Below are 17447 nucleotides of genomic sequence, written 5' to 3'. Positions count from 1 at the left end.
AGAGAGGGAAAGGGAGAGGGAGAGGAACAGGGACAGATGAGGCAAGACAGATGCCAAGGCACATGGAGATCTCCAAGGAGCTAAGCAGCAGAAGCTGAAGAGACAAGCATCTTCCGCCAGAGCCGACAGAGAAAGGCAGCCTTCCCCTAGAGCTGGCACCCTGAATTCAAGACTTCAAGTGTCCTAAACTGTTGGAAAATAAATTTGTTTGTTAAAGCCATTCACTTATGGTATTTCTGTTATAGCAGCACTAATTAAGACAGATATATACTTCGGAGGGGAGTTGAAAGGTTGGCGGTTCAAACCTACCCAGAAGTGCCTCAGAAGACAGGCCTGGCAATCTGCTTCTGAAAGGTCACAGCCTTGAAAACCCTATGGAGCAGTTCTACTCTGCACATATGGGTTCGCCATGAGTTGGAATTGACTCAACAACAACAATTACGTCACCACTGAATAGCAACAGTTTAGCATCTCCCTTACAAACTTTACATTTTATTTTTCTTGTTTTGTGTACTACTTGGCTAGGATCATCTCCAGTATAATGTGAACAGAAGTGGATATAGATAACATCCATGTCTTGAACTCTATCTAAAACAGAAACTTTTCAGCATTTCAGCATAAACTATGATTATCTCCTACAGATGTTTTATAAATTTCTGTCTAGCTTGTGAATTTTTTTTTAATCATAAATGATTGCTGATTTTTAGCAAATGCTCCTTCTACATCTATTGAAATGTTTTTCTCCATTAATTTGTTCAAGTGACCAATCACACTGAATTTTTTCAGGTTTAACCAAACTAGCATTCCTGGGATATACATGAGTTGGTCATGCTGGCTTGTTATCCTTTTTATGCATATGAAGTTAAATTTTCTAATATTTTAAGCTTTTCTAGGAGCAGACATCTGTGTACATGAGAGAAACTGACTTGCAATTTCCCTTTGGGTTTTGGTGTCAAGGTGTAATAGCCTCATGAAGTTGTGATCCATAGTGACATTCATTTTCATTCTTGATATTGGTTGTTTGTGCCTCTTCTCTTTTGCTTTTTCTCCTGATCAATCTCACCAGTGTATCGATGTCTGTTCAAAGAATCATCTTTTGGCTTCTTAGTCTACTCTACTTTATGTTTGTTTTCTATTTTATTAATTTGTGCTTTTTTGTTATTTCCTTCCTTGTATTTTCTCTGCATTTATTTTGTGGTTCTTTTTCTAATTTGAGACTTCTCATTACTTAAAATTTTGAAGATGAATGCTTGGTTCATTAATTTCTTTATATGTGTATTTAAGGCTATGAACAGCACAACTTAAGCTGCATTCCACAAGGTCCCCCTCCCCATAACACTCGAATAGCTGCATAAATAGCCATTATGAGTACTTGAAACTTTAATCAACATTGATAAAACTTAAAACACTGACTTAAAATAGAAAGACACAAAGGCTAGGGACAATATAAAACCATTTATATTAATAAAAACTATTTATTAATACATTTTTCATGAACACAGTATTCTAGGTTAGCAATTATTTTCTTTCAACTCACTGAAATATCATCCTAAATCACTTCCTTTGTTACTGTTTAGAAGCTGTCAGTCACTCTTGAAAATAACCTACTCCTCACTTATCAACCATTTCAATGTCTGACATTTTGCATTTATGACAATAGTACAAAATCTACTATCCGACTATTTTGCGCATGAACGATGTGTATCTAGCAGTAACGAATGCCAAGGTGCAAAGGGTAACGCTGACTGTGATGGTTAAGGTTATGTTTCAATTTGGCTGGGCCATGATTCTCAGTGGTTTGGCAGTTATGTAATGATGTAAGGCCATGGAAGCTCCAGAGACACATCCAAACTCCCTGAGGGACCAAATTACTGGGCTGAGGGCTTTCGGGACCATGGTCTCCAGGGACTTGTAGCTCAACTGGCACAACATAGTTTATAAAGAAAATGTTCTACATTTTACTTTGATGAGCAGCGTCTGGGGTTTTTAAAGCTTGTGAGCCACCATCTATGATACTCCACTGGTCTCACCCCTTCGGGAGCAAGGGAGAATGAAGAAAACCAAAGACACCAGTGAAAGATTAGTCCAAAGGACTAATGGACCACAACTACCACAGCCTCCTCCAGACTGAGTACAGCACAATTAGATGGTGCCGACTACCACGACTGACTGCTCTGACAGGAATTTAACAATAGAGGGTCCCGAACAGAGCTGGAAAAAAAAGTAGAACAAAATTTTAACTCAAAAAAAAAAAAAAAAAAAAAAAAAAAAAGGACCAGACTTACTGGTCTGACAGAGACTGGAGAAACCCCAGAGTATGGCCCCTAGACACCATTACACTTCAGTACTGAAGTCACTCCTGAGGTTCACCCTTCAGCCAAAGATGAGACAGGCCCATAAAACAAAATGAGACTAAATGGGTGTACCAGTCTAGGGGCAAGGACGAGAAGGAAGGAGGGGACAGGAAAGCTGGTAATGGGGAACCCAAGGTCGAGAACAGTAGAGCGTTGACATGTTGCAGGGCTGGCAACCAATGTCACAAAACAATATGTGTATTAATTATTTAATGAAAAACTAGTTTGCTCTGTAAACCTTCATCTAAAGTACAAAAAGTAAAATAAATAGATAAAAGAATCCATTCCTGCCCTATTGTGGCTTATTCTTGTTTAAAAACACGAGTCACATTACTCTTGCCTTTTTTTTAAAAAAAAATTTTTTGTTTTAGGTGAAAGTTTACATAACAAATTAGGTTTCCATTTAACAATTGTTATACAAATTGTTCTGTGACATTGGTTACCATTTTAGCAATGTGTCAGCATTCTCATTATTTCTATTCTGTTTTTTTCTATTTCCACTTATCTAACTTCCCTGCCCCTCCTTGCCTTCTCTTCATTGCTTCTGGGTAAATGTTGACTGTTCGGTCTCTTATAGTTGATAGTTTAATGGAGCACATTCCTCACGGGTAGTAATATTTATTTTATAAGCCAATCTGTTATCTGGCTGAAAAGTGACTGCCAGGAGTGGCTTCAGTTCAAGTTAAAAGGGTATCTTAGGGTAACAGTCTCAGAGGTTCCTCTAGTCTCTATCAGTCCAGAAAGTCTGGTCTTTTTTTTAGCATACTGAGTTTTGTTCTACATTTTTCTCCCATTCTATCCAGGACCTTCTACTGTGTCCCTGGTCAGAACAGTTGGTAGAGGTAGCCAGGCACCATCTATTTCTTCTGGTCTCCGGCTAGAAGAGGCCGTTGTTTCTGTGGGCTATTAGTCCTGTGAACTAGTTTCTTCTTTGAGTCTTTGGTTTCTTTCACTCTCTTTTGTTCCAGACAAGTAGAGACAAATAGTTGTATCTTAGATGGATGCTCACAAGCTTTTAAGACCCCAGACACTACTCACCAGACTAAGATGTAGAATATTATCTTTATGAATTATGTTATGTCAACTGACTGAGTTTTCCCAAGAGACTATGGTCCCAAGCCTTTTAACCAGGTAAACCAATCCCGCGAGGTGTTTGTTATATATAGAAAGACTCCGTAACTGTGCCACCTGTGCTTTATTATCTATATATATAAATATATATGTAGCACACACAAACATTTATATACTTATGCCCACAAATATACCTATACATGCACACACACGTATTCACATGCCTTCTTCTACAGAAATAGCATACATATCTACTTAACCCCACACATATTTTACGGTTGTTATTACTGTTGTTGTAAATTTGCATGTTACAGCAGTTACCAAAATTGCCCTTTATTATTGGGCACTTCTTAGTGTCTTCATTTACCTTGGTCAAGTTGTGTTGAATTCCCTCATGTTGGCAGTTATCTTTCCCATCACCAAAAATAACAAGTATCTACTATTCAGAAAGTGTGTAGTGGTGATTTCGTTTTAATTTCAAATCCTTAAAGACTTATGATGTTGAGCATCTTTTCATATGCTTATTTGCCATCTGTATATCTTCTTTGGTGAGGTGTCTATTCAGACCTTTTGCCCATCTTTTAACTGGGTTGTTTGTTTTCTTATTGTTGAGGTTTTTTCCAATGGAAACCCATTTTTGAATTCCTAGGAGAAATCCTACTAGACAATTAATTTATAAAATTCAACTCTGTATTATTTTAATCTTTATATTCTATTATTAGTCTTAATAACTGTTATTACCAATGCCATTTGTGTCTTCTTTACCCCCTTCATATTTTCCAACAGTTTATCTCCTTTAAAAAAATCCATTTCAAAACTCTAGTTTTTTGATTTTTTGGAAGGGAGACTTCTATTTTATTAACCCTATTCTTCTTTCTTTGGGCTTACTGTGTTATTTTTCTAACCTCCTGTTTTCAAAGGCTTAGTTCATTTTCTACCTCTTTATCTTTTTCTAGTAAAAGCACTTAAAACAAAATTTCCCTTAACTCTTTAGCCACATCCCACATCTGAACTTATTTCATTTGTACTTATATTATTTTAGTAACTTCATTTTTGGGTTCCAAGTGAAGAAGGCATACTTATCTCCCTTTTTTTTTTTTTAATTTATTATAGTCTACACTATGGTCAATTTGAAAATAATATACTTCAAAGGGTATGAAGTACATATTTAAATCCTTTTGAATGCATACTTATTGATGTACAGTCTAGAAGAGAACATCTGCATAAGAATAGTTAGTAAACTAAAAGAGATAAGGGGAGTACTACATCCACAGAACAAGAATAAACTGTTATTTAAAAAAATCGGCTGGAAACTGTTAAACAACTCAAGATACCTAAACAGCAAAACGGATTAAGAAAGAAAAGCAAGTTAGTGAATTAAAAAATTGTGCTGAGGAATCTTCACAGAAAAGAGTACAAACGCGAAGATGACAAGCATAGAAGAAAACTATAAAGTAACTTAAAAAAAAAACTAGATATGGAAGAGATGCAGAAATTTCAATATGTGACTAACAGGAATTGCAGAAAGCCATCAAGAGAATGCAGGAAAGGTAATATTGAAGAAGTAAGAGCTAAGAAATTTCCCCGAACAAAAACATGAGTCCTCAGACTTAAAGGACCTAGCTGGATATGCTTCCAAAAACCACATCTAGAAATATTAAAATAAAATTTCATAATAGTAAGGATCTCTCTTTAAAGACAATTCCAATGAATAAGAATCAGACTGACAACAGACTTATTAACAACACTGAATACAAGAAGATAACAGAATAATAGCTTCTAAGTTTTAAGAGAAAAGAATTTTACCACCAAAAATTCACATCCAGAAAAACTATTTTTAAAGAATGAGGGTGAAATAAAGATCCTTACAAGAAACGAGAGCTCAAAGTTTACCATCTATAAAATTTGACAAATGATTAAAGGATATAGTCCAGAGGAAAAAAGGTAAATTTGGAAAAAGCAGTGGGTTAGAAGAAAAAAAGTAGCAAAAAGAAAAAAAGTTAAATATATTAACAAACCTTAAAATCAAATTTAATCAAATCAACTTATGATGTTGAGGTAGTTCCTAGGTGGTGCACACTGTCAAGTACCTGGCTACTAACCCAAAAGACAGCAGTTAGAGCCCACCCAGAGGCACCTTGGAAGAAAGGTCTGGCAATCTACTTCCAAAGGTCACAGGCATTGAACACCCTATGAAGCACAGTTCTACTGACATGCGCCAGGGCAACCATGAGTTGGAATCAACTCAACGGCAACTAGTTTTTGGTATCATGGTGAGAGAGGAAGAAGAAATAGAGTAGAAAAGCATGCTTTCATCTTGTGCTGGGGGTTGGAGGGGACTGAATAAATCAAATACTGTAACTATATGTTGTTATATATTTTTAGTTATGCATGTGCAACTGGTATGAGTGATCACTAGAAACACTAAAATCAAATATGTAACTTTGAAATTATTAGGTTAAAAAAAAAGGGTGGGGGGGACTTCATCAGTCCAACAAAATAACCAAGTAAGAAACAAGTCAATATGAAGTACAACTTACAATGGCAATAGTTAAATCTAAACACATTAGTAATCATAAAATATACGAATGGGTTGATCTCAACTATTAAAAGATACCTTTGCTGGACAGATCTGCTTTTTTTTTAAATCACCTACATGCTGTTTAGAAAAAATACACCTAAAATGAAATAAACCAAGAAGGTTGAGTATTAAAAAATGCAAAAGATATCCCAAACGCTTTAAAAAAGGTGTGACAGTGCCAATATCAGACAATACAGAATATAAAGTGAAAAATCAATGAACAAGACAAAAATATATTGTATGTTGATTTTAAAAAAACTATTTAAAACCCCGAGAGTATGGCACCCAGACACCCTGTTAGCTAAGTGGTGAAGTCACTTCCGAGGTCCACCGTTCAGCCGGGGATTGGACAGCCCCATAAAACAAAACAGGACTAATGAGACACAGCAGTCCAGGGACAAGGACTAGAAGACAGAAGGGGACAGGAAAGCTGGTGATAGGGAACCCAAGGGTGAGTAAGGACAGTGTTGATGTGTAGTGGGGTTGTTAACCATTGACATAGGGCAACATGTGTCCAAACTGTTTAATGAGAAACTATTTTGTTCTGTAAACCTTCATCTAAAGTGAGAATAGCAGCACAACTGGAAGAATGTAATCAGTGTTACTGAATTGTGCATGTAGAAATTTTTGCAATGGTGTATCTTTGGTTATGTATATTTTCACCAAAAAAAAAAGGAGGTTGAGAAGGGAGAGGATTGACATGTCGTGGGGTTGTTAACCGATGTCATAAAACAACGTGTACTGACTGTTTAACAAGAAACTATTTGTTCCGTAAACCTTCACCTGAAGTACAATTAAAAAAAAAAAATTATAAATCTTTAGGAACCTAATAGTATATTCTCCAGAATATATAAAAGAAAAACTGAAATTACATGGAGAAACTGATAAGTTCACACACTCACAGACGTCTCCCAGAAGCATCTTACTTTCTAACTCAGACTACGCTTAAGTACAATAAAACTGAAAAATGCTTTCAGCAGTGTTCACAGTGTTATAGGCCAAAATTCTAAGTCTCTCTGGAGAAATTCATTAATAAGAGACAAACTATGAATGAGTAAATCTAATCTATTAGAAGAGTATCAGATATAAACACGGACAACTCCTCTTCCTAGTAACCTGTTGCCGTTGTGTTAATTCTGACTCACAGAGACCCTACAGGACAGAATAGAACTGCCCCATAGGGTTTCCAAGCCTGTAATCATTATGGAAGCAGATCACCAGGTCTTTTCTCCTGTGGAGCCACCGGTGAGTTCAAACCACCAACATTCTGGTTAGCAGCCAAGTGCTTAACCACTGTGCCACCAAGGTTCCTTAGAGTTATATAAAATAAATAACCTGAAAGTACATTGTTACCAAAAATAATTTTAGAACACCACTGACTTCAAATTAGATTGTCAGACCCATGAAGATGAAAACAACCAACCAATCAAACTAGTAAAGGAGGATTTTAACCTTCACGAACCCTGGGAAACCGGTATGCATTGTTACTTATTACATACATGAGCTTTGGAGTCCAACAAACCTGAGTTCGAGTGCTAAATCCTTCTGTTGATAAGCTCAGATAAATAATTTAAGCTCTAAGTCTTAGTTTCCACATGAAGTAAGTGGAGATGATAATAGCTTCTGTCCCCATTAAGCTAACAGGATAAAATGAAATAGTGCCTGTCACAGACTAGGACTCAAAAATCGACAGCTCTTATTGTTACTACAGAGCCCTGGTAGTGCAATGGTTAAGCATTTGGCTCCTAACCAAAAGGTCGGCAGTTCAAATCCACCAGCTGCTCCTTGGAAACCCTATGGGGCAGTTCTACTCTGTCCTATAGGGTTGCTATGAGTTGGAATCGACTCGATGGCAATGGGTTTGGTTTTGGTTTTATTGTTACTAAGGAGCGCTGGTGGCACAGTGGTTAAAGAGCTCAGCTGCTAACCAAAAGGTCGGCAGTTCGAATCCACTAGCCTCTCCTTGGAAATGCTCTGGGGCAGTTCTACCCTGTCCTATAGGGTCGCTATGAGTCAGAATCGACTCAATGGCAATGGGTTTGGTTTTTGGATTGTTACTACAGTGAAACCTGTGAGAGCTGGAACTCAACAGGACTGCCTTGTTTTTCCAGATCTCAAATGTTTCCCGCTTTTGACAGGGTGTGGTCTTACCAGTTTTCTATCGCTAGTTTTAGTGTCCTTCTCTGACAGGTTTCCACCTTACACAGGTTCCGGCTTTTACAGGTTTTACTGTATGAAATTGTAGTTTGGGTGCAAGGTATGTGAAACTGGGTTATATTCTTAGAATTATTTAATATCTGTTTTAGAAAGTGCTCTCTGATGTTTAAAATCAAATGGGAAATATTTTCCATTTACTTCTCACAATATTTGGGCTCTCAATTCCCACCAATAACTAGGTACAATTTTATACTAAAATTAGAATTGCCAATGGAATAAGGCTAATAGAATAAAAACTATATATAGGTTGTCACCACCTTAACAAGCACCTCAAATTTTCAATCTAAGGAACGGAAAAAAATCAAGCATGGTATTAATGCTGTCATTCTTCAAACCCAGTTCTCTTTCAGAAGCGCAAAGATTTTCAGAGGTGAAGTACGAGGAATAAAATCCTGCCCTGAAACCAGAGAACCACTCCAAACAGCTTTTTTGCTGGCCAGGATACCCTGAGGAACTTTCTTAGATTATTTTCTTTTTACTGAATAAATGTCATTTACATGCTTAATATAAATTTCCAGATTTACTGGCAAGAAATCTTTTTAAGTAATTACAGAAAGATCTTATTTATGTGCTCCAAATGTATCAAGTGCTCTCTTTTTTAAACTTATTTTTAGATCTCAATACTCAACAGGATGTATGTAGAAGAAATTGAAGCGAAGTCTCCCTATCCACCCCTAAAAGAAAATGTGAAACATTAAGCCTGAGTTTATTGCAAAATTTAAAGGTGGGAAATACAAGAAACGAAAACAGGTACTACCACACACTGGATTGTTCACATACTGGTACATAGATCAACACTTACTTTACTTCTTATAAATTCAGTTCAACAGGCTTTCTGTATTACTTCTAAATACAAAGCTGACAATATAGTTCCTTACCTTTCCATTAACTTCTCTTTATCCCAATTGAAGTGGCTAAGGAGTATTCTTGTGATAGTTGCTGGATTCTAAAGAAGGGGGGAAAAAAAGTCATTTTAAGGTAATAGCACTTCATCGACATTTACTGAACTTCTAGGCTGAATTTAAATTTTCCGAACACTCCACCCAAATCTCCTTTCCTAAGATATTTCTTTAGTCCTGTAAGTAAATAAAAACATTTAGTTGTAAGCTCAAGACTAGTTAAAAACAGTCTGCAACATTAATATAGCAGGTCTCTTCTATGATTTTAAGGCAGAATTCAAAATAAGCCAAAAGGACATTAAATGCAAAAGTAAGTTACTGCATTAAACCAAGCACTAACAAAAATTATTTCTGAATTAAGATTTAACAGAATGCTCAGCACACTATCAGGTTTAATCAATAAAACTGCTAATATCTTATGCACTGAATTGTTCAAATAGAGTTCAAACAATTTTTAAATCAAAAGGTACTTCAGAGATATTTAACCAAACTCACAAAATATCTGTACCATGTAATAATTTCTAGTGCATAATCTTCAATTGCTATTTCATTTCTATGAAATAAAACCTAAATTTAATGCCCTATCATTCAACGCTGTCACAAATATCTCCATTTCCCATGAAACTAGTGAGCTTACTATTTGGGTACAGAATTTTAACTCAAAACTTAATTGGACCTAAAAGATCAGCTAAGCCCAACTCATTCAAAAATACTATAGTTACGATGCCAGAGATGGAACTGAAATCTGGGTCTGCTGATTTATATTTCATGTATAATTTTATCGTATCAAATAACATTTCAAAACAGATCTCTATACACTAAAACCGTTTACCATAATTAGGCCACTGTATCAGTTAACTATTAATTTAGTTGAAAAGTAATCTTCTATAGACTAATCGGGCACAACAGTCCAGGGACAGGGACTAGAAGGCAGGAGGGGACAGGAAAGCTGGTAATAAGGAACCCAAGATTGAGAAGGGACAGTGTTGACATGTCGTGGGGTTGTTAACCACTGTCATAGAACAATATATGTACTGTTTAATAAGAAACTATTTGTTCTGTAAACCTTCATTTAAAGTACAATAAAAATAAATAAAAATCTTCTATAACGATTAATGCTTTGAAAAGAGATATCTATCAATTATTCTCAACAATACCATTTGTCACAGAAAAATTCATATTCTCCAAAAAAGTAAAAAACACAGATGCAGAAACTTTCACCCAAGGCACATTATGCTTATATAGCCAGGAATTCCTTACTTCTTAGACCCAGACTTCCCTAAGAATCCTTCTTTAACAAAACACTCCAGACATACACCACCAATCTATAAGTTAATATGTGGAAAGAAACCCAATAACTGACCTTAAGCTATAACATGTTTATTTGTACAGAATATATAGATATTGTCATTTCCAGCTCTTGCTCAGAAATATGATTTACAATACTTTATCTTAAAAAAAAAAAAAAAGCATCAGACTGATAACAGGTAATCAGGGATAAAATCAAAAGAGGCATCTGACCTATTTGTAAAATGATTGAGTTAATGCTTAATAAGAGCTCAGTGTAACCTTTCCCCCAGACACCACCTTTGCGGCCTGTGAACCAACCTCTATTATTAAGAACTAAATTTCTTTGCGGTCAGGCTAAAGAATGTAAATACCTCATGGAAATTCATTTGTTCCCAATTAGAAACTCTTTGTTTCCAATCTCCTCCCAAGATTGACACCAGCAAGGTAACTTTTAACAGACCACTCCTGAAAATTTCCATCATGTCACTGCTTTGTAACCAACATGAACCCCCCACCCCCACCCCATGTCTTTCAATTACGTCTTCTGGCCAATCAATGTATTCATGTAACCAGTGTCAAAGATATGCTTTAGTTTGTCTTGCCTTTGACTGACCTCAGTCACTGTAAATCAATCAGAATATTTTATTTTGTACTTTCTTCTCCAGCCCTATAACCGTATGCCCCCCACTGCTCCCCTCACAGATTCATGTGTTCCATTTGTTAGGACTCAACATTTCTCCATTGCAATTTTTTGTGTGTGTGTGTGTGTGTGCTGCAGCTGTCTTTATTCCCTCAGTAAAACTCTTTACCTTCATTTTAACCAGGCTTTGTGATTTTGCTCTAAGACACAGGTTCTCACTGAGTTATTATGTAGGAATTTGCCTACAAATGATATCGAGTCATTCATACATAAAATAAAGGTAATAATACTATTAATCGGGGGGAGGAGGGGAATTAAGTCTAAAAAATAGTGGTATTCATTAGAATTACGTGTCTACTACTTTATTACATCCCATACACTATATCCTCTCCTACCAGAAAGGGCATTTGGGGGAAAATGCTGCTTCAGAAATTAAAAGTCTTAATTTGCAGAGAGAAAAAAGGGAAGGGAGGAGAAAATACTCCCTTTCTAAGCTGATGTCAGGGCCTTTTCTGTGTCTGAGTTCCAGCATCATACATTGGTCCCAGCCAGAGGTTCCAAAATCTGTTGCAGGTTCATCAAAAATCACCATAGAAAAGTTTTTTTTAAAACAGATTCCTAGGTTTCACCACCATTAATGTTTGGGCCTGGGCAACCTTGAATGTGCTCATATTTAGATAATCAAAAATATGACAACTTACGTATCTACATTTCAGCTCACCATTTAAAAAATTCTGTGTATATGTATTTGTTTGATAAGGTGCAATTATACCGGAGGTAAACCCTCAAATTTTTTTCCCAACAGGATGTTAATGAAAACATTTGTCTACTCAAAAACAACAAAATTTTAAAATTTAGAAGGGGAAAAAAAAAGAACTCATGTGACAAGAGAATGGAATTAATAAGAATGCTGACACACTGAAAAATGTAATCAATGTCACTGAATAATTTGCGTAGAATCTGTTAAATGGGCACCTAATTTGCTGTGTAAACGTTCACCAAAAACACAACAAAATATTATTTAAAAAAAAACATCTGTCTAGACCACACTGTCAGAGTAATGCCAGGGCTCTAAGTTATGGGAGATTTTTGATCACTGTTTCAGTACAGCTGGCTCAAGTTATTTATGCATATTATACATGACAAAAGGTGACAGAGGCATAACATTGATCATGCACCTACTCTATGCCAGGTCCTGCACATGGTACATAACACACCTCATCTAATTCTCCAAAGCATTCTTTGGAGAATGTTAAATATACTTGTCTCCCATTTTAAATATGAGAAAACTATGGCTAGGCTACAAAAGACACATAGCTAACTAAGTGTAATAGTTGGGAACTCTAACTGGGCACAATTCCTTGCATTATTCCATGTAGTAAAACCTGGAAACTTAAGAATATTAAATATCTTATTTAACTACTAATCATTTGCCTTAATATCCTTTACATCTCTACCAAAGGATAATTCAGGACAAAATGGGGAAAGGAAAGCAAAATGCAAAGAGGCACAAGAGAGATTTCTGAGGTACTGAAAAGGGTCTACATCTTGAATGTGATGGTAGTTACATGAGGGTATACATTTGTCAACTCAAGCTACATACTTAAAATTGGGTGCATTTAATCATATGAAAGTTAAAACCAAAAACCAAATCCACTGTTGTCGAGTCAATTCCAACTCATAGTGACCCTACAGGACAGAGTGGAACCACCCCATTGGGCTTCCAAGGCTGTAAATCTTTACGGAAGCAGATTGCCGCATCTTTCTACCGTGGAGTAGCTGGTAGGTTTAAACCTTTTGGTTAGCAGTTGAGAACTTCAACTGTTGCACTACCAGAGCTCCTATATGAAAGCTACATAACATTAACATTGATTTGTTTAAAAACAAAACCAAACAATACTGTCTGACTTCTGGTCCCCACCAAAATGAAGTAAACCCACTGCAGTGTCTCTCTTCTCCTAAAAATTCTGGACAAAATACAAAATGCAACCAACCAAGGGCTGTGAATTAAATAATAGCAAGTAGAATGGGGAGGAAAGTGAAGGCCCCTGTGAACCAGAGGGTATGGGGACGATACTCTGAGAACACAACTACAACATAAATCATTGCCCAAGTCATACAGCAACCCGAGTGGGCATGGGAGGGGCCAACATAAATAACATGCAAAGGCTTTGAAAACTGAACAAATATTGGAACTACTGCCCATAGGTTTGTAGAAAGAGTCTGAAAGAATCTGTAGTCAAAACTTAACTGGATTGACTTGTCTACTAAAACAAACAATAATACAGCAGCATTCTCTTAACAATTTTAACAGGACCAGAATCTCATAACATAATATCCAAAATGTCCAGAATACAGTCCAAAATTATTAGACATATTAAGAACAAAAAAAGTCTGACCAATTCTCAAAGAACACAATCAACAGATATCAACTTCTAGATGACCTCTTGAAGACTCTAGAATTATCAAAGACTTTTAAAGCAGCTATTAAAACCATGCTCTATTAGGTAAGGGTGAACATTTCTGAAATACATAATAGAAATTCTCAGGAGAGAAATGTAAACTATAAAGAAATAGTAAATGGGACTTTCAGAACTAAAAAACACAAAATTCACTGGATGGGCTCAATAGCTGAATGGAGATGAAAGAGGAGTCTCTGAATTTGAAGATATACGAGTTATCTAATATTAACAACAGAGAAAAAAACTTTTAAATAATAAACTGTGGGAGTAATAGCAAAAGGTGTGAAACTAAAATACTATACTCAGCAAAAATACAGTTCAGGAATGAAGATGAAATAAAGATGTTATGAGACTAAGGAAAACTAAGAGAATTCATTGTCAGCAGACCTGCTCTAAAAGAAATGTTAAAGGACTTTCTTTCTTCTGGTGGAAAGGAACTAATACCAGAGAGAAACCTGGAACTTCAGGAACAATGAAAGTGCAAAATAAATAAGAAATACCTGGGTAAATATTACAGACTACTTTTCTCCTCTTAAGTTCTCAAAAACATATAAAACTGTTGAAACCAAAAATCATAACGTATCATGGTAGCTGAGGCGGGTTAAGTGTATGTAGATGTGACAACTATGGGATAAAGAGGCCTGGAGGGAAAAATAATCTATACAGTTGTAAGGCTTCTATGTTTCACTTGAAGTAGTAAATTACTAACTCTAAGTAGAATACAAAGAGTTAGATTTTATTATTATAATCCCTAGAAAACCAAAGCCTGCTGCCATCAAGTCGATTCCGACTCACAGCAATCCTATAGGACAGAGTAAAACTACCCGACAGGGTTTCCAAGGAGCCACTGGTAAACTTGAACTGCTGACTTTTTTGATTAGCAGCCAAATTCTTAACCACTGCACCACTAGGGCTCCATGATCCCTAGAGCAACCATCAAAAAAATAAGACATAGATACAGCCAAAAAACCAACAGATGTAAAACAGAATGTTAAGACATTCGAATAATCTAAAAGAAGGCAAAAAAAGGGGGAACAGGAAAAAAATAAAATGAAATTGTAGACCTAAATCCAGTAACATCAATAACTACACTAAATGTAAATGGTCAAAAAAAATCACTTAAAAGAAATTGACAGCTCAGATTAAAACAAAAGAAAAAAGACAAAACTATATGCTGTCCATGAAAAACTATTTTCCAATGTAATTAGGTAGACACATTAAAAGTAAAAGGATGCAGAAAGATTTATCATGCAAGCACCAATCAAAAGAAAGCCGCAGTGGGCTATATTACCATCAAAATAAACTTCAGAACAAGGAAAATTTCCAGGGATAAAGAAAGGCCTCACATAGTGATAAAAGGGTCAATTCACCAAGAAGATATAATAACCCTAAATGTAAATCCCTGACAACAAAGCTTCAAAATAAAGGAAAAACTGACAAAAATAAAGAAATGCAGACAAATCTATAATTATACTAAGAGACTTCAACAGTCTACTGAGTGGGTAGACAGAATATTTAAAAAAATTAAACAACTTATGAATCAATAAGGAAGTCTTATGAAAAATTAAATAGTATCTTGAAGTGAACTAAAATAAAACTACAACGTATCAAAAATTTTGGAATGCAGTTAACAGTGTACAGAAGGAGATTTAGTCCATCAAATATTTCTATGAGAAAAGAAGAAAGGTCTTAAATGCCAGAAAAAGAGTAAACTAAACCCAAAGCAAGCAGAAGGAAGAAAACAGTAAACAGGATAAATCAATGATACTGAAGAGAAAATTAATGAAGCCAAAAGCTGGTACTAAAGATCAATGAAACTGATAAAACTCTAGCAAAGACTGACAAAGATTAAAAAAGAGACACAAATTACCACTATCAGAAATGAAAGAGGGAGTATCACTACAGATCCTACAGACATTAAAAGGATGCTAAGAGAATTCTCCGCCCATTAATTCAACTTAGATGAAACAGACCAATTTCTTCAAACACAAACTATAAAATGCACTCAAGAAGAAACAGATAAACTGAAAATTCTGTATCTATGAAACAAATAGAATGTGTAGTTATAACCTCAAAAAGACAACTCAAGACCTTAGATGGTTTCACTGGAAAACTCTACTAATCATTTAAAGAAGGAAAAATATCTATTCGACAAATATCTTCCAGAAAACAGAAGAGGAAAGAACTTCCCAACTTCTATTATAAGGCTGATTTAAAAATCTGAAAACAGCATTATAAGAAAGCTACTACACAAATAAGGTGCAAAAATCCCGAACAAAATATTAGGAAATCAAGTCCAGCAATATACAGAAAGGACAATATACCAAGACCAAGTGGGGTTTGTCCCAAGATTAATGTTTGAAAATCAATCCATTTAATTGACCGTATTAACAGCCGAAAGGAAAACAGTAAGATTGTATTAACAGGATACAGAAAAAGCACATGCCAAAATTAAACATCGACTCCTAATAAAAACTCTCAGCAAACAGGGGTAGAAGGGAAATCTCCTCAATTTGGTAAGGGTATTTTACAAAACAAGTAGAGCTAATATCATACTTAATGGTGAAAGATTGAATGCTTTTTCCCCTAAGATCTGGAACAAGTACTAGTCAACACAGTACTGGAAGTCTTAGAAGATGCAATAAGGCAAGAAAAATAGAAGGCATAGAGATAAGAAACGAAAAAATGAAACTATCTGCAAATGATATGATTGTCTCTGTAGAAAATTCTACAGAATCTATTAAAAAATTCCTAGAACTAAATAAATGATTTTTCGCAAGATCTCAGAATGCAAGGCCAATATACAAAAATGAACTGTATTTCTATACACTAGCAATGAAATACTGGGGAAAAAAAATTTTTTAAGTACCACCACATACAAATAAGTATAAATTTAAAATAAGTAAAGGATCTGTATGCTGAAATCTGCAACACACTCATGAAAGAAATAAAAAAAAAAAAAGAACTAACTAAAATGGACAGATACACAGTATTAATGGATTAGGAGATTCAACATAGTTAAAATGTTAATTCCTCCCAAATTAATCTACAGATTCAACTCAATCCCAGTCAAAATTCCAGTAGAATTTTTTCTGGTTTTTTTTTTGGTAGATATGAACAAAACAAAAAAACCAAACCCACTGCCGTGGAGTTGATTCTGACTCACAGCGACCCTACAGGATGGGTTAGAACTGTCCCAGAGGGTTTCCAAGGAGCTTGGTTCTAAAAGCTATATGGAATTGGAAGGAACTAGATTAGCCAAAATAATTTTGAAAAAGAACACCACCTGATTTCAAAACATTATAAAGTAACAGTATTGGCAAAAGGATACACATAGATCAGTGGAACAGAATACAGACCAGATGATATGGCGCTTCCTTAGAAAGCTAGAAGTAGAAATACCATACGATCCAGCAATCCCACTCCTGGGAATATATCCTAGAGAAATAAGAGTCGTCACTTGAACAGACATATACACACCTATGTTCATGGCAGCATTGTTCACAATAGCAAAAAGATGGAAACAACCTAGATGCCCATCAACAGATGAATGGATAAACAAACTATGGTACTTATACACAATGGAGTACTATGCAACGATAAAGAACAAGGATGAATCTGTGAAGCATCTCATAACATGGACGAAACTGGAGGACATTACGCTGAGTGAAATAAGTCAATCACAAAAGGACAAATACTGTATGAGACCTCTACTATAAAAACCCATGACAAAGTTTACACACAAAAAGTAACAATCTTTGTTGGTTACCAGGGATGGGAGGGTTGGGGGGGGGAATACTAAATAGGCGATAGGTAAGTGGTATCCTTGGTGAAGGGTGAGACAGTACACAATAATGGGGAAGCCAGCACAACTTGTACAAGGAAATGTCATGGATGCTCCATAGACACAACCCCCTGAGGGACTGAATTGCT

The 17447-nt window shown here is 35.7% G+C and overlaps 1 protein-coding gene across 1 annotated transcript in view; it reads right to left on the bottom strand.

Annotated features, from left to right (window-relative positions):
• The window catches only part of ARIH1 (ariadne RBR E3 ubiquitin protein ligase 1), a 112324-nt gene that overhangs the window by 63183 nt on the left and 31694 nt on the right, over positions 1-17447 (bottom strand). Inside the window, exon 3 of the mRNA XM_023729819.1 lies at positions 9102-9169. Coding sequence (XP_023585587.1) covers positions 9102-9169 — 68 coding nt within the window. The remainder of the gene's footprint in view (positions 1-9101; positions 9170-17447) is intronic.

The sequence above is a fragment of the Trichechus manatus genome, unplaced genomic scaffold, assembly GCF_000243295.1.
Source record: "Trichechus manatus latirostris isolate Lorelei unplaced genomic scaffold, TriManLat1.0 scaffold00030, whole genome shotgun sequence".
Lineage (NCBI taxonomy): Eukaryota > Metazoa > Chordata > Mammalia > Sirenia > Trichechidae > Trichechus > Trichechus manatus.
The sequence above is the reverse complement of the archived record's forward strand: the minus strand, read 5'-3'. Positions and strand labels throughout refer to the sequence as shown.